We start from the raw sequence: 18,668 nt of genomic DNA, 5'->3' as shown, positions 1-18,668 counted from the left end.
TAGAACAATTAGATATCCATATTAAAAAAAAAAAAAAAGCTTGGATACATAACTTACAATACAATATACAAAAATTAACTCAAAAGGGACAATAACCTTAATGTAAAACCTATGTAACAGCGAAAAGAAAACGTAAGAGAAAATCTTTGTGGCTTTGTGTCAAAGATTTCTTAGCTATAATACCAAAAGCATAACTCATTAAACAGCAAGTTGATAAAAATTCTTGCTCTCCAAAGACAATGTTACGAAGTTCCCATCATGGCTCAGTGGTTAACAAACCCGACTAGTATCCATGAGGACGTGGGTTCAATTCCTGGCCTTGCTCAGTGGGTTAAGGATCTGGTGTTGCTGTAGCTGTGGTGTAGGCCAGCAGCTACAGCTCTGATTAGACCCCTAGCCTGGGAACCTCCACATGCCTCAGGTGCGGCCCTAAATAGACAAAAGACCAAAAAAAAAAAAAAAAGACATTGTTAAGAGAATGAAAAAACAAGCCACAACTGGGAGTAATTCTTTTGCAAAACAAAAATCTGAGAAAGAACTAGTATCCAGAATATAGAAAGAGCTCTTAAAACTCAACTATAAGAAAGCCACCCAATTTTTAAGAGTGGACTAAAGATCTGAATAGTCAATTCACCAAGGGAAAATATACAAATGGCAAATATGTACATGAAAAGCTTCCCAGAATCATTTCTCATTAGGAAAAAGCAAATTAAAAAAAAAATTTTTTTTCTCTTTTAGGAACTTTGGCATATACGCAAGTTCCCAGGCTAGGAGTCAAATGGGATCTGACTGCTGGCCTATGCCACAACTGCAGTAACATGGGATCTGAGCTACATCTGCAACCTACACCACAGCTCATGGCAACACCAGATCCTTAATCCACTAAGCAAGGTCAGGGACCAAACCATATCCTCATGATACCCGTTGAGCCACAATGGGAATTCCCAGGAAAAAGCAAATTAAAACCACAGTGAGATACCACTACACACCTACTGAAATTATGAAAATCAAAAAAGCCTGACAATATCAAATGCTGTTGAGATAAAAAGCCACAGGGGCGTTCCCGCTGTGGCTCAGCAGTAATGAACCCTACTAGTATCCATGAGGACAAGGGTTTGATCCCTGGCCTTGCCCAGTGGGTCGGGGATCCAGTGTTGCCGTGAGCTGTGGTATAGGTCACAGACACAGCTCGGATCCCACATTGCTGTAGCTGTGGTATAGGTCGGCAGTTACAGATCCAATTCCACCCCTACCCTAGGAACTTCCATATGTCACTGGTGCAGCCCTAAAAAAGACAAAAACAAAAAAACACACAAACTCTCATCCATTGCTGGTGAAGATGCAAACCGATGCAGTTGCTTTGGAAGGCACTTTTGGCAGTTTTTTATAAACACACCCTTAGTATCTGACCAAGTAATCCGACTCCTAAGTATTACCCGTGTGAACGTAAAACTTATGTTCACACAAAAATCTGTATTGTGAATGTTTATAGCAGCTTTATTCATAAGCCCAAAAACAGATACAATCAAGGTGTACTTCAACAGGTTAGCGGATAATCAAACTGTGGAATACTATGGAATTCGACATCCAATGGAATACTATTCAGCAATAAGAAAGAAAGAAACCACTAACACAGAGAATTATGCTGAGTAAAAAAAAGCCAGATATATAAGAATACTACTTACGGAGTTCTCGTCATGGCTCAGTGGTTAACGAATCAGACTAAGAACCATGAGGTTGCGGGTTCGATCCCTGGCCTTCCTCAGTGGGTTACGGATCTGGTGTTGCCGTGAGCTGTGGCGTAGGTTGCAGATGTGGCTCGGATCCCACGTTGCTGTGGCTGTGGTGTAGGCTGGCAGCTACAGCTCCGATTCGATCCCTAGCCTGGGAATCTCCATGTGCCACGGGAGCAGCCCAAGAAATGGCAAAAAGACAAAAAAAAAAAAAGAAATACTACTTATGATTCCATTTATATAAAATTCTGGCAAATGCAAACTAATCTACAGTGACAGAAAGCAGATTAGTATAGTGTTTGCTTGGGGAAGAGAGAGAAATTACAAGGAGAATTGGGGGTGATTGAATGTGCGCTATCTTGATTGTGGTGATGATTTCATGGGTGTATACATATATCAGAATCCATTGGTTTGTGCTGTACAAATATGTATACTTTATTGTATGCTAACCATATCCTGATAAAGATCTTTTTAAAAATACAAATAATGGTTAACGAATCTGACTAGGAACCATGAGTTTTCAGGTTCGATCCCTGGCCTCTCTCAGTGGGTTAAGGATCCAGCATTGCTGTGAGCTGTGGTATAGGCTGCAGAGGCAGCTCGGATCCCACATTGCTGTGGCTCTGGGGTAGGCTGGTGGCTACAGCTCCGATTAGACCTCTAGCCTGGAAACCTCCATATGCCATAGGTGCAGCCCTAGAAAAGACAACAAAAAATACAAATAAGGTGGGCCTGATTGATAATGATGCTAGTATGTGGTAAAACAAGATCACATTCCAAGCTTCAAAAAGATACCACAGACAAAATTTTAAGGAACATGAACTCACAAAGAAAAAATAGCATGACAATGTAATGAGTAATTAGGCCGTTGCATCCTGTCAAGCCTCATAAGCAATTTTAATCCACACTCCTACTTTAGACTACAGCAGTTCTGAATCACGTGTGTTCCTCAGACACACGAGATGTTAACTTACAACTCTTCCTCCTTCAAGTGTCAGCATAAATGTTGCTTCCCCCAAAAAAACCAAAAAAGTTTTCCCTGACTTCTATGTAAATTCTCCCCCCCGCCCGCCAAAGTTTTCTTTAAAACCCTTAACATCCTCTGTATTAATATTTCTTCCCCACAAATTTCAATGAGGAATACTTGGGCACTTTTCCTATGTTCTTCCTGTACCTTATGCATAACAAGGAATATGACATAATGATAATTATTAAAAGTTATATTTGCACATTTGTCTCTCCACGAGACTCTAAGTTTCTTGAGGGCAAGGATCATGTTTTTTTATCTTTATAATCCTAATGCTAAAAGCACTTGGAACATGGTAAGAATACAGGAAGTTGAACGAAAAACAACCAAATGAACAAATGAATGGACTAATTACTCCTTGAGGACCTGACATGAATGAGCTGGAGATGTTCAGTAATAGGTGTTATATTTAATTCAAATGCAAATATTAAAATTTGTTTCAAAATCCATGTGACTCTATAAATCAACTCAAAAAAATAGCAAAAAACAAAAAACACTACAATGAGGTATCACCTCACACCAGTTGGAAGGGCCATCATCAAAAAGTCTATAAATAAATTGGAGTTCCCATCGTGGCGCAGTGGTTAATGAATCCAACTAGGAACCATGAGGTTGTGGGTTCGGTCCCTGGCCTTGCTCAGTGGGTTAAGGGTCCAGCGTTGCCATGAGCTGTGGTGTAGGTCACAGACCCAGCTCGGATCCCACGTTGCTGTGGCTCTGGCGTAGGCCAATGGCTACAGCTCCGATTCGACCCCTAGCCTGGGAACCTCCATATGCCGAGGGAGTGGTCCAAAAAAAAGACAAAAAAGTCTATAAATAACAAATGCTGGAGAGGGTGTGGAGAAAAGGGAACCCTCCTACACTGTTGGTGGGAATGTAAATTGGTACAATCAGCACAGAAGTTTCTTAAAAAAACAAAAATAGAGTTACCATATGATCCTGCAATCTTGCTCCTGGGCATATATCCAGAGAAAACCGTAATTCGAAAAGATACATGCACCTCAGTATTCAATCCAGCACTATTTACAATGGCCAACACATGGACGCAACATAAACGTCCATCAACAGAGGACTGGATAAGGAAGATGTGATTTATACATATAAAAACGGAATACACACACACACACACACACACACACACACACACATATAGTGGAATACTACTCAGCCATAAGAAGAATGAAATAATGTCATTTGCAGCAACATGGATGAACACAGTTTTTGGGTTTTTTTGGCTTTTTGTCTTTTCTAGGGCTGCACCCACAGCATATGGAGGTTCCCAGGCTAAGGGTCTAATGGGAGCTGTAGCCTCTGCACAGCAATGCCAGATCCGAGCTGCGTTTGCAACCTACACTACAGCTCACGGCAATGCTGGATCCTTAACCCAGTGAGCCAGGCCAGGGATCGAACCTGCAACCCCATGGTTCCTACTCGATTCGTTGACCACTGAGCCACAACAGGAACTCGCCTTTTCTTTTTTTTCCTTTTGAACATAGATATTATACTAAGTGAAGTAAGCCAGAGAAAGACATATGTCATATGATATTGCTTATTTGTGGAATCTTAAAGAAAAATGATACAAAGAAACTTATATGCACAGCAGAAATAGACCTACAGACAGAAAACAAACTTATGGTTACTAAAGAGGAAAGAGTGAGGAGAAGAATAAACTAGGAGGTAAGGGTTAACAAATACACACTGCTATGTACAAAATAGCCAGCAAGAGCTATATAGCACAGAGAACTATACTCAATATTTTCTAATAACCTATAAGGGAAAAGAATCTGAAAAAAATAGATGTAGATATATATATATATATATATATATGTATTACTGAATCACTTCGGTATAAACCTGTAACTAATACAACACTGTTAATGAAGATACTTCAAGAAAAAAGATTCAAAGTTGTTAAAAAAAAAAACAAAACTTGTGTGACTCCTTTTATTTACTTCTTTTTATCACACAGTATTTCCCAACATCTGCGTGGGACAATTCTTCATTGTACCCCCCTGTTCTGAGCACTGTAGAATGTTTGGTATCCCTGGACCTGACCTCAGTAAATATTAGAGAAGGTCTCCGTCACTGTGACAACTCCCCCCACAACTTCCACACTTCTAAATGCCCCACCCACCCCCAGCAAAGGAGACGATACTACCTCCCAGGTGAGAATCACAGCTTTAGAGAGAAGAGCTGATACACTCTCAAATGTTGATTTAACTTGAAAATTATCATTCCATCAGCACTTAACCAAGTCCTATAATTCCAGAAACCTTCAGAGACTTCTGAGTATAGCAGAGTAAATGCAAAACTTTAAGAACAAAAGAAAGAAACAAAGTAGACAGGGATACCTCTTAGCCACATCACTGGGTTTCTCCCCTGCTTTGTTGGTAATATTACTGTCTGCTCCCATTTTAATTAGCCACTGCAAACACTCTATATGACCTTGTCCAGCAGCTGTAAAAACAAAACAGTAAATGCACACCAAAAGTTATTGTTACTAGTAACAATTTTCTAAAATTTTGGACAGTACCATTACAGAGTATTTTTGCAAATACTTGTCCCTGCGATAATCAACAAAAGTAGGTTGGACAGATGTTTTATCCTCTTTCATTTATTCATTCATTAGACAGATATTTAATCAAATATCTGCAGCACTCAGCCTCTAAGCAGAGAATTTTGCATAAAATATAAGAGTTGGGAGTCTCTGTCGTGGCTCAGTGGTTAACGAATCTGACTAGGAACCATGAGGTTGGGGTTCAATTCCTGGCCTTGCTCAGTGGGTTAAGGATCTGGCGCTGTTGTGAGCTGTGGTGTAGGTTGCAGACGCGGCTCGGATCCAGTGTTGCTGTGGCCCTGATGTAGGCCAGGAGCTACAGCTCCGATTAGACCCCTAGCCTGGGAACCTCCATATGCCACAGAAGCGTCCCTAGAAATGGCAAAAAGACAAAAAAAATTAATAATAATAAAATATCAAAGGTGAAGTTCAAAGAGGTTATTCAACATCACACAGCCAATAAGCAAGGGATTTGAAGTCATAACCTAGGTTTTTTGGAATCCTAATTCAGTGCTCATCTGCTGTATCCACAGCTCCTGACTAGCCCTGTATCAGGCCAGAATGTGAAAGCAGTCTGTGTGAACATGAAAGGCTTTGAAAACTTTTGCCATCTTGTATAAATAGCTTATCCCTCTGACCCTCACCACAAACTCACAGACCCCTCTTTGATTACCTAAACTGCTTACCACCTCTCCTTAAACACGTGCACTCAATATTAACTTTCACCTCCATACTCTGCTTATGCGTCTTCTCACCCAGTGCCTATCACTCAGTTATATGCTCACCTAACTTCTACCCATGCTTCTAGATCCATCTCAAGACTCAGGGAAGCCAAAAAACTGGAGTTCCCGTCATGGCTCAGTGGTTAATGAATCCAATTAGGCCTCACTCAGTGGGTTAAGGACCCCGCATTGCCATGAGCTGTGGTGGAGGTCGCAGATGTGGCTCAGATTCCGCATTGCTGTGGCTCTGGCGTAGGCCAGTGGCTACAGCTTCAATTAGACCCCTGGTCTGGGAACCTCCATATGCCTCAGATGTGGCCCTAGAAAAGACAAAAACAAAAAAAACTCAAAAAACTTAAAAGATCTGAGTGTAGGTCTACTAAACGATAGACTGGAGGATAGGAGAGAACTTTGCAAGTGGCTCACACACCAACCCTCGATAAATGTCTATAGAGTTGATAAAAAAATAAGTGAATGAAAAAGTGAATGAAATCTTAATTCTGCTCTTATTAGCTGTGGGACCTCCGTCAAAAAACCTGAAGAGAAGGAATTCCTGTTGTGGCTCAGTGGTAACGAATCCAGGATGAGGATGCAGGTTTGTTGCCATGAGCTGTGGTGTAGGTCGCAGACACGGCTCAGAACCTGCATTGCTGTGGCTGTTGTGCAGACTGGCAGCTACAGCTCCGACTCAACCCCCAGCCTGGGAATTTCCACATGCCACACGTGCAGCTCTAAAAAGAAAAAAAAAAAAAAAGAAAGAAAGAAACCTGAGGAGAAAGAGATAAATTGGGAATTTGGGATTAACAGATACACACTACTATATATAAAAGAGTTAAACAACATGGATCTACCGTATAGCAGAGGGAACTATATTTAATACCTTGTAACAACCTATAATGAAAAAGAATCTGAAAAAAATGTGTGTGGGTATATGAATATATTGATCACCTTGCTTTACATCTAAAACATTGTAAATTATCTGTAATTTAAAAAAATATAAAAAAATAAACCTGATCCCTCTGGACCCCAATTTCCTCATCTTTTACAGAGATGATTTCATATTTATAAGGAGAATACATTGCTGCTTCATAAAACTACAATAAGGATTAAATGTGATGGCAATTTTACACCCTGTGAAGTATCATGTAAACATAAGGTACTATTTCTGAATTCCTATGATTTAACCCTTAGCAAGATCTTCTGTTCTTCAATATCTACTCCTGAACTCCTACTGCATGTTTGTTTGTTTGTTTCTTTGTTTAGGGCCGCACATGTGGCATATGGAAGTTCCCAGGCTAGGGGTTAAATCAGACCTGTAGCTGCTGGCCTACACCACAACCACAGCAATGAGGGATCCGAGCCATGTCTGCGACCTACACCTCAGTTCATGGCAACACTGGATCCTTAACCCACTGAGCAAGGCCAGGGATCAAACCTTTGTCCTCATGGATGCTAATCAGATTCATTTCCGCTGTGCCACAAAAGGAATTCCATACTACTGCATGTTTTTTAATAGCCAGATAAGTTTTGCCACTAATCACATCCTGACTTTTACAATTCCCTAGCTGTTCATGGTATAAGTATGTAGCTCCTTAGCAGTAAGGTCTGGGCCCCATACTCTCTTCATGGTGCAGGCACATGGTTGGTGCAGAATATACATGTGCTTCAGTAAAATGAATCAAAGAATATGAACTTTGGTATGACTTTGAGGCCTTAAAAAGTGAATCTACCTCCAATGCTGGCAACAGAGAGAAAAGGACACAAAGTCAGACCCAATGACAAAGGAACCCTCTCACTACGGCCCCGCAGCCCAGCTTACGAAACATCTTTTAAGAACTCTTGTCCCGCTCTCCTCTGCTTGACTCAGAGCCATTGGCCAAATTCAGAGTTGGCTCCTGAAGAGCCTGAGGCTTCTCTAAGCAAATCCAAAACCAGCTAACAGAGAATACTAGGGGAATTTCCAGATCTCTAGAAATAACCCCACTTTAGACAAAAAGAGTGACACACTTTGTCCCTAAGAGTTACACGATCATATTTATGAATCACAGATAATGGTGAGTTTTATAAAACAGTATGAGTGTAACCCAATACTTTCATAGGTAATGTTTACAATGGGGAGTCGGGGGAAGGTTAATTTATCTACAATGAAATACAATTAAAGTATTTTTACCCAAAATCCTTATTGTATATTGATTAAGATATGCTGATGATTAATTTAAGAGAACAAAATAAAGTTATGCAGTGGCGAGACATTTTAAGAAATTAGTTGAAATAATTATGGCTTAAGAACAAATGGATGAGGAGTTCCTATCATGGCTCAGCAGAAATGAATCTGACTAGTATCCATGAGGACACAGGTTCGAACCCTGGCCTCGCTCAGTGGGTTGGGGATCTGGTGTTGCCATGAGCTATGGTGTAGGTCACAGATGCGGTTCAGATCCTGCGTTGCTATGGCTGTTCCCTAGCCTGGGAACCTCGATATGCCACAGGTGTGGCCCTAAAAAGACAGAAAGACAAAAAAAAAAAAAAGAACAAATGAATGAAAAGAGAAGTCATATTGGATTTAACAATCAGTAAGTGACTAAGACAAATGCCTCAATCATAGACAATTATTTAATGAATCAATTAAAATGAAAGAAAACGAAGTAGAGAGTAGCTAGATTGACAAGATATGGGAAATATGAATTAAGTTACACGGAGACATCAACTGCTATTCACCCAATTTGGGTATGACCTAAACATATAGATATTCCCTAGGAATAGAGTGATGTACACAAAATACCCCTCCCCCAAGATGTGGCCACTTGTCACCCTTCTACCACAGCATCTGACCCACCCCACCCAGGAGTCCTTAATGGACAGAGAGGCTAGAGAACAGGTCAAGGGCAAACCTTCCTAGTTCCTCCTTACTTTCACTCTCCCACTTTCTCACAAAGGCTGCATCCCAAACACGGTGTTGTACATCAACCTCTTCAGAACTTTTTTCCGAGGCCCTCATTTCCATCTCAGCTCAGGTGGTAGATAAATGGGTGAGAGAGGTTAAAACCAGCCATCAGTGAAGGTGACTGTTCCTAAAAGATGTTCTATAACAACCACAAGTGAGCCTATCCTTTGCTACAGTGCTACAATGACACCCCACATACACATCAGCAATAAAAACAGATTATATCTAGCCTATGAATTGGGGGGCTTTGCTCCAGGGCACCATATATATTTTTTTTAATTTTACAGCTGCACCTGAAGCATATGGAAGTTCCTGGGTCAGGGACCGAGTCCAAGCCACAGTTGCAACCTCGGTGGCAGCTGCAGCAACACCAGATCCTTTAACCCATTGCACGGGACAGGAGATCCAACCAGTACCTCTGCAGCGACCTGAACCACTGCAGCCAAATTCTTAACGCACCATGCCACAGTGGGAACCCCCACATTTTTAAAAAAAAATCCATTTTAGGAGCTCCCCTGGTGACAGAGTGGGTTAAGGACCCGCTGTTGTCACAGCAGCAGCTTGGGTCATTGCTATGGCATGGGTTCAATCCTGGCTCTGGAATTCTACACGCCACAGGCACAATTTTTAAAAAAAGACATTTTATGCACATTTTAAGTCTCCTCCTCATTCATAAATCTCATAGTGAAGAGTTTTACGCCTAGACAGTCAGCAAAAATAGATGCAGGGAAATTCTCCAAGTCTAGGGTACGCTGTTTACCAAAGTGGCAACCTCTCTATGATAAGAGAAACTCCTTTCACATTCCTCTTCTTCCTGCTCCACCCATCCTCTCGCTCATAAAACTACTGATACACATGGTGCTTAGATTCTATACTTGAGATACACTGTTAATTAAGTAAATGTTAATGATTAAGAACAGAGCCAATGGGAACATAATCTGTGATTGGGATTATCAGAAGTTACTTATGAAATAAAGTCCAATTCAAACACAAGACTGTATTAACAAACCTACTGTCTTTTTACTCTAAGACTTTGAAAAGAATTATCTGCCACTGATTATGAAGAAACTTATAATACAATATCATGAGTGAAGTAGGATGGGAATATACAAGCAGTAAGTTAACAATCTGGTTTTCGATTTTATAAATAAAAGTATGATTGCCAAGAATAAATCCTAGAGTGTAATATTTCCAACACTGAGTTGACAATTTGTTCTTGGGTTTTTTTTTTTTGGTTGTTTGTTTTTAGGGCCGCACTTGAGGCATATGGAAGTTCCCGGGCTAGAGGTCGAATCAGAGCTATAGTTGCTGGCTTACACCACAAGCCTCAGCAATGCCAGATATGAGCCATGTCTGCGACCTACACCTCAGCTGAGCAAGGCCAGGGATCAACCCTGCATCCTCAGGGATACCAGTCAGATTTGTTTCTGCTGAGCCATGACGGCAACTCCTGAGTTCAAAATTTAATCAAGTGTGATTAAAAAATAATCAAAAGATCAGTATTTTAGAATTCCATGTAAAAGGAAAGTGAGTACAAAGAGCAGTGGCAGACCTTTTGAAAATTCATTCAAATCTACTGTTCATTGATATTTCTATGAAAGTACAAACATTTTTGCAGAATGCAAGACGGAAGAAAATTCTGCTATACCTTTTTTCAAGAGAGACAGTTTCCATTTTAATGAATTAGTAGGTATTGTTAGTCCAAAGAAAATGTTAGTCCTCAGAAACTTCTCTGGCAGTGAATTCCACATCTTAACTAATATGGCAGTGTCACAAGAGAATTTCTTTTGGAATTACCCTTAAATATAATAATGTGTGAACATGTGACATCATAAAAGGAATATCACATTTACGAGAATTAAGCACTATATATACCATATGAGGTAAACTGACATCACATAGGGTATCGGAAAACACATACATTCTCATGTGTTTCTGAAGAACAGTTATTTTCAAAGGCAAATAATAGCAATTGTATCAGAACTGAAACATAACTCACCTTTATGCATAAGAGTAGATCCATTATTATCACGTTCATTAATATTGATTACTCCATCTTGTATTAATTTTTTAAGCATTTCCAAATCACCCTTAAAAGCAGCCACATGACCTGGAAACGCTAAAGCTATGGATAAAAAAATCAGCATTTCAGTAAACACAGGAGTTGATTCTTTTTCCCTGCCTTAATCAGTCACACATATCAGGTTCAACATTAACTCAAGTATGACTATGTTATATTGGAATTAGTTTAGCTGATGCAATGACAAGTAATAAAAAGAGGATCACAAAGTAAGATTATTAATAATGATCCAGGCTTCCCATCCCTCAGGATCTCCAACATGACAGGAATATACTGTACCAGGACTAGTCTCAGCCATATTCCCTGTTTCCCTTGGGCCACCACAAAACACAAGCAGATGGTCATTTTTCAACCCTTTGTAGAGAGACATACTTGGTCTAAAGTCCTACATATGTACAAACCACTTCCTCTGTTTACAAGGAAGTGAAGAAAGCAAAAGAACTAGAAGCAGATAAAGTACATGTGTGTGCATATGTGTGTGTACATACATGTATACATATACATGTACAGATGTGAACGCACCTGACCTAGTACCTAGCATATAGGAAATACTTAATGAAATGTTTTTAATAATAAAAACTGCATATATTGAGCCCTTACTGTGGTTTTTCTTCTTTCTTTTTTTTTTTTTTTTTTTTTTTTTTGCTCTCTTTAGGGCTGCACTCACAGCATTATAGAGGTTCTCAGGCTAGGGGTCAAATCGGAGCTGTAGCCTCTGGCCTACGCCACAGCCACAGCCACAGCCACGCCAGATCTGAGGCACGTCTTCGACCTATACCACAGCTCACAGCAACACCAGATCCCTGACCCACTAAACGAGGCCAGGGATCAAACCTGCAACGTCATGGTTCCTAGTCGCATTTGTTTCTGCTGTGCCATGATGGAAACTCCTGAGCCCTTACTGAATGTTAGGAATAGCAGTAAGCACTTGTAAGGATTCCTTCATTTAATCCTCTTAACAACCCTGAGATAAAGCTAACCTCATTTTTATATATGGAAAGGACACAACCTGGAACATCCCAAGAGTATTTTTAAAATAACAAAGTTGGGAGTTCCCTTGTGGTGAATTGAGTAAAGGATCCAGTATTGCCATTACAATGGCTCAGGTTGCTGCTATGGCACAGATTCCATGCCTGGCCCAGGAATTTTCACATGCCTGTAGGTGTGGCAAAAAAATAAAAAGAACAAAGTTGGAGCCTTAAACTATGGGGGGTGAGGGGCGGGGCAGGAATCATGATGGCAGAGGAGTAGGACATAGAGCTCACCTTCTCCCACAAACACATCAATACACACACACACACACACACACACATACACACAGAATGATTCACATAGAACATGTGGTGAACACTGGAAGATCTCAGACTTCCAAAAAAGGGCAAGAAACCCTCCACATAACTGGGTAGAACAAAAGGGAAAAAGAGAGAGAGAGAGAGAGAAGGGAAAAAAAGGAATCAGGACAGGACCAGCACTCCTGAGAGGGAGCTGTGAAAGAGGAAAGGAATCCACACTCTGAGAGGCCACCTAACTGACTGGGACATCAGGTGGGATGAAGGTGGAGCCTCAAAGCCTTGGAGTAAAGCAGAGCAGCCAATTTGAGAAGGACAAAGCAGAGAGAAAGCTGCATAGACCATCGGTACCACAGCCTCAGACACTTGGGCCAGGGGTGGGTTCTGAGACTTATGACCTGGAGGTCAGTGCTGGGGAGAGGACTAGGGTTGTCTGTGTGGAAACAACCTGGGGGTGCTGGGGAGCAGTGCTCCACAGGCTGGGTAACAGCGCACCACAGCCGAGGGAGAAGAGGAGGCCTGTGCCTGCAGAAGTAAGCCCACATTGCTGGGAAGGCTAAAGGCGGGGGGGCAACTTGGGTCCTTCTTTCTCTGTGCATGTGCAGACTCTCAGGCAGCAGAACACCTCCTTCACCAGTTTTGGGGGCAGCTGAAAACCACTGCAACCATCTGGGACTCCAGAGGTGGGCACGGCCCAACACCACTGAGGGTCCCATGACCAGGCAGTGCCTGCAGCCCTAGTCACCTCAGGGGTTGCCCCTATGGAGGGCCCTGCAACTGAGTGCTACCAATTGCCCTCACCTCCCTGGAAGCACCCACAGGCCATACACTGGCACAACTCCTACTGAGAGGCATACACTGAAGAAAAAGACAGCAAACTCCAAACTGAAAAGCGGCTCTCACACCAAAAAAATAAGACTTCACAAGATATCCAGGGACACTCACCCTATAAAAGTAGCCCTGCAAGACCACAGCAGATAACTGTTTTCCCTAAACTCACAGAGAAAAAAAAATTAGCAAAATGAAGCAGCACAGGAACCACATCCAGTTAAAAGAACCAGAGAATTCCCCTGACAGAGCAAACAATGAAACAGACTTCTGCAGTCTAATGACACCAAGTTCAAAAAGAGGTAAAGAAAATACCGATGGAATTAAGAATAGCTATCAAAAGTAACAGAGAGTATTTTAAAAAGGAACTAGAAACCACGAGGAGGCACCAAGATAAATTATAAAATTCATTTGCAGAGGCAAAAGCTGAGGTAAAGGCATTGAACAGCAGAATAAATAATGCAGAGGAACAAATAAGTGACTTGTAAGAGAGGATAACGAAGATGGCCCAATCAGGACAGTAGACAGGAAGACAAATGAAAAAAAAAAGGAAGGAATATAAAAGATCTATGGGATAATATAAAGCAGGCCAATATATTCATACTCGTGATGCCAAAAGGAGAAGAAAAAAAGGGGGTTGAAAATATATTTGAGAAAATTGTGGTTGAAAACTTCCCAAATCTAAAGAAAACAAATACCCAGATATAGGAAGCACAGAGGACCCTGAACAAGTTGAACCCAAACAGACCTACTCTAAGACACATTATAATAAAAATGGCAAATTTAAAGATTAGGAGAGGATTCTAAAGGCAACAAGAGAAAAACAAAGAGTAAATTAGAAGAGAACCCCCATGGGGCTATCAGCTGATTTCTCTACAGAAACACTACAGGCCAGAAGAGAATGGCAAGATATACTTGAAGTTCTAAGAGGGAAAAATGTGCAACCTAGAATACTCTACCCAACAAGATTATCATTTAAAATAGAAGAAACGAAGAATTTGTCAAACAAAAACTAGAAGAATACAGCAATACTAAACCTATCCTAAAAGAAATACTGATAGGTCTCCTCCATATAGGAAAGGAGTAAGAAGATAAAGCATGGGGTAAATAATAATTGGAAAGTATAATCATTTAAATAAGCCATACAAATAAAAAAAACTATTTGTGAAAGCAATGATAATCACAAAGAACAGGAAAAGGATGAATGTGAAGGTGTAAAAAAGGACATCAAAATCATAAAATGTAGGGAAGAAGAGTAAGAAAATCTAAACTCTCTTTTTTTTTTTTAAAATATGTTTGAGCCTATATGACTACTAGGCTAAAGCAGGCAGTTATAGGAAGCGGTTAACATACTTGAAAAAACAGGGCAAGCACAAATCAAAAACAAACACAGATTCACAAAAAAAAAACAAAAAGAAAAGGACACAGGCTTAAAGGAAGAGGAATCACCCAACCACAATAAGAAAAAGAAAGGAGCAAAGCAGGGAGAGAGTCAACTGGAAAACAAGGTTTAAAATGGCAATTAAAACATATATATCACTAATTACCAGAAATGTCAAGGGACTGAAAGCTCCAAGCTAAAGATACAGGATAGCAGATTGGATTAAAAAACAAGATCTGGAGAAGGATCAAGATGGCGGGGGAGTAAGACATAGTGCTCACCTTCTCCCACAAACACATCAAAAAAACACATCTACATGTAGAATGATTCACATAGAACATCTACTGAACACTGGCAGAAGAATTTAAACCTCCAAAAAAGGCAAGAAACCTTAAACATAAGACAAGATACCATCAAACCCCTAGAAGAGAACATAGGCAAACATACTCTGACATCAACCTTACAAATGTTTTCTCAGGTCAGTCTTCCAAAGCAACAAAAATAAAAGCAAAAATAAACCAATGGGACCTAATCAAACTGACAAGCTTTTGCTCAGCAAAGGAAACCATTAAAAAAAAAACCAAAAAGACAACTCACAGAATGGCAGAAAATAGTTTCAAACAATGCAACTGGCGAGGGCTAAAATACACAAACAACTTACACAACTCAACAGCAAAAAAGCCAACAACCCAATTGAAAAATGGGCAAAAGACCTGAGTAGACATTTCTCCAAAGAAGACATACAGCTGGCCAACAAGCACATGAAAAATTGCTCAGCATCACTGATTATTAGAGAAATACACATCAAAACTACTGTGAGGTACCAGTCAGAATGGCCACCATTAATAAATCCACAAATAACAAATGCTGGAGAGGGTGTGGAGAAAAAGGAACCCTCCTGCACTGTTGGTGGGAATGTAAACTGGTACAACCACTATGGAAAACAGCATGGAGGTACCTCAGAAAACTAAATATAGAACTACCATATGACCCAACAATCCCACTCTTGGACATATATCCAGACAAAACGTTCCTTGAAAAAGATATATGCGGAGTTCCCATCATGGCGCAGTGGTTAACGAATCCGACTAGGAACCATGCAGCTGCAGGTTCGATCCCTGGCCTTGCTCAGTGGGTTAGGGATCCGGCGTTGTCCTGAGTTGTGGTGTAGGTTGCAGATGCAGCTTGGAATCCGTGTTGCTGTGGCTCTGGCATAGGCGGCTACAGCTCCGATTCGACCCCTAGCCTGGGAACCTCCATATGCCACGGGAGCAGCCCTAGAAAAGGCAAAAAAAAAAAAAAAAGACATATGCACCCACATGTTCATTGCAGCACTATTCACAATAGCCAAGACATGGAAACAACATAAATGTCCATCGACAGATGATTGGATTAAGATGTAGTGTATATATACACAATAGAATACTACTCAGCCATAAAAAAGAACAAAACAATGCCATTCACAGCAACATGGTTGGAACTAGAGACTCATACTAGGTGGAGTAAGTCAGAAGGAGAAAGACAAATACCATATGATATCACTTATATCTGAAATCTAATATATGGCACAAATGAACCTTTCCACCGAAAAAAAAGTCATGCATGTATACATTCTTTTTTCTCACATTATCATGCTCCTGTACAGTAGAAAATTGACAGAACACTATAAACCAGCTATAATGGAAAAAATAAAAATCATTATTAAAAAAATAAAAAGGAAAGGGATTCAAAGAGTTGTCAAGACGATATACACTTGTCACACAAAACACAGGCTTTTAGCTAGAACACTGCTGTTTCTCCAAGTACATTAAAAATTAACTGCAAGAAAAAAAAAATCATGGACACGGAGAATAGACTTGTAGTTGCCAAGGGGGTCAGGGATGGATTGGGAATTTGGGTTTAACAGATGCAAACTATTGCCTTTGGAATGGATAAGGCAATGAGATCCTGCTGTATAGCACTGGGAACTATATCTAGTCACGTGATGAAGTGTGATGGAGGATAATGTAAGAAAAAGAATGTACATATGTATGTGTGACTGGGTCTCTTTGTCGTACTGCAGAAAACTGACAGAACACTGTAAACCAGCTATAATGGAAAAAATAAAAATCATTTTTTTAAAAAAGGCAAGAAACCCTCCACATAACTGGGTAGATCAAAAGAAAAAAAAAAAGACAGACATGTAGAGAGAGAAAAGGAAATAAGACAGGACAAGCACTCCTGAGAGGGGAGCTATTACAGAGAAAAGGAATCCATACCCTAGGAAGTCACCTTACCAACAGGGAGATCAGCCAAGATGGAGGGACCTCAAAGTCACTGAAAAAAGTGCAGCAGCAAAGCAAAGTGAAAGCTGCACAGATCATCTGCACCACAGCCCCCAGACACCACAGCCTGAGTTGTTTAGGCAAGGACTGGGTGCTGAGACTCAGGCTCCAGAGGTCAGTTCCAGGGAGAGGACTAGGGTTGGAGAACTGCGTGGAGAAAGCCTGAGGGGCTAGGGAGCAGTGTGCCATGGGCTGGGGAGCCAAACACTACAGCCATGGGAATCCAGGAGGAGGTCTGAGCCCATGTCCTATGGAGGAGAAGTAAGGTGCCATTGTTGGGGAGGGCAATAGGAGGATGGGCAGATCACCATAGGAACCTCTTTCCCTGCACACATGCAGGCTCTCAGAGGATGGGGCACCTCTGGCGCAGGCTAAGGGTGGAAAGACACCGCTTGCTTGGCTACAGGAGACCAGGCACCTCTTGTGCAGTATATAGGTGCCAGGATACCTCTTGTATGGGCTAAGGGCAGCAGAGGGCTAAGCTTCTTGCATGATCCACAGACAGCAAAGACAAACCACAACAGTCATCTCAGAAACCAGAGCAGGGTGTGGCCCATTACTACCAGGTCTCTGTGAACAGGCTCCACCTGCGGCCCCAGTCATCTCAGAGGTCAGCAAAAAATAGGGCACTGCAACCGAGCACCACCCCTTGTTGATCTCACTCCCCTGGGAACACACCTGCCCTGCTGCTGCCACTGCCAAACACTCTGGGCACTTCCTACACATGTCGGATCACTGTCACTTCCCAGGATCCTACAACTAGAAGCAGCCTGTGCAGCACCTCCTGTGTGAGCTAAGCAGGATGGGGTGCTTCTTTCAGGGTCTACAGGTGGCAGGGGCAAACCACCACAGTTATCTCTGACACCAGAAGGGGGCATGGCCCACCACCACTAGGGGTCCGTGAACAGGCACCACTTGTGGCCCCAATCATCTCAGAGGGCACCACAGAGGAGGGTACTGCAACAGAACATCACCCATTGTTGCTCTCACTCCCCTGGGAACTCACACACCCTGTCACTGCCACTGCCAAATGTTCCAGGCAAAACTTAAATCTGCCTGAGGCCCATTACCACTTCCCAGGGCCCTGCAACTAGGAGTAGCCTAAGCCACCTTCCTGCAGGTCCTTGCTACTGTCAAGAGCCCAGCAACCAGGCACTGACTACTAGCCCTGTCCACTGTCTCCTCCTCCCTGGAAACACACTGAGTACCCTATCAAGGGGATAACAGCCTGCTCACACTGAAGAAAGAGACAGCAAATATCTAAACTCCCATGCCAAAAATAAGTAGTAACCCCCCCCCAAAATACAAACAGGTGCTCTTGCATAGAAATAGCCCTCCAAGACTACAGTAGTTGGTTTCCCTAAACTCACAGAAAAATAAAAACATAAGCTAAATGAAGAGGCTCAGGAACAATTCCCAGCTAAAGGGAGAATTCCGCTGAACCAACAATGAAATAGGCCTCTGCAGTCAAATAGACACTGAGTTCAAATAGGAGATAGGGAAAATACTGAAGCAATTAAGGGTGAACACGAAGGAATTAAGAGCACATATAAACAGTAATGCAGATAACGTTAGAAAGGAACTATAAGGAGGAGCCAAGAAAAATGAGAATATTCATTTACAGAGACACAAATTCAGTTAAAGACACTCAACAGCAGAATGAATAATGCAGAGTAATCAATTAGTTACTTGAAGATACAATAATGGAAATCACCCAATCAGGACAGCAGACAGAAAACCAAATGAGAAAGCATGAAATCAATGTAAGAGATCTATGGAATAA

The 18,668-nt window shown here is 41.4% G+C and overlaps 1 protein-coding gene across 8 annotated transcripts in view; it reads right to left on the bottom strand.

The window, feature by feature from the left end:
* Positions 1–18,668, bottom strand: part of ANKRD42 (ankyrin repeat domain 42) — a 76,999-nt gene that overhangs the window by 22,825 nt on the left and 35,506 nt on the right. For all 8 annotated transcript variants that reach the window (XM_047752208.1, XM_047752206.1, XM_047752202.1 and 5 more), the window contains 2 exons: positions 10,983–11,108; positions 5,112–5,217 (listed from right to left, as the gene is read on the bottom strand). In XM_047752208.1, the coding sequence (XP_047608164.1) occupies positions 5,112–5,217; positions 10,983–11,108 (232 nt within the window). The remainder of the gene's footprint in view (positions 1–5,111; positions 5,218–10,982; positions 11,109–18,668) is intronic.

The sequence above is a fragment of the Phacochoerus africanus genome, chromosome 11 (genome assembly GCF_016906955.1).
Source record: "Phacochoerus africanus isolate WHEZ1 chromosome 11, ROS_Pafr_v1, whole genome shotgun sequence".
NCBI classification, from domain to species: Eukaryota; Metazoa; Chordata; class Mammalia; order Artiodactyla; family Suidae; genus Phacochoerus; species Phacochoerus africanus.
This window is presented reverse-complemented; position numbering and strand designations above follow the sequence as displayed.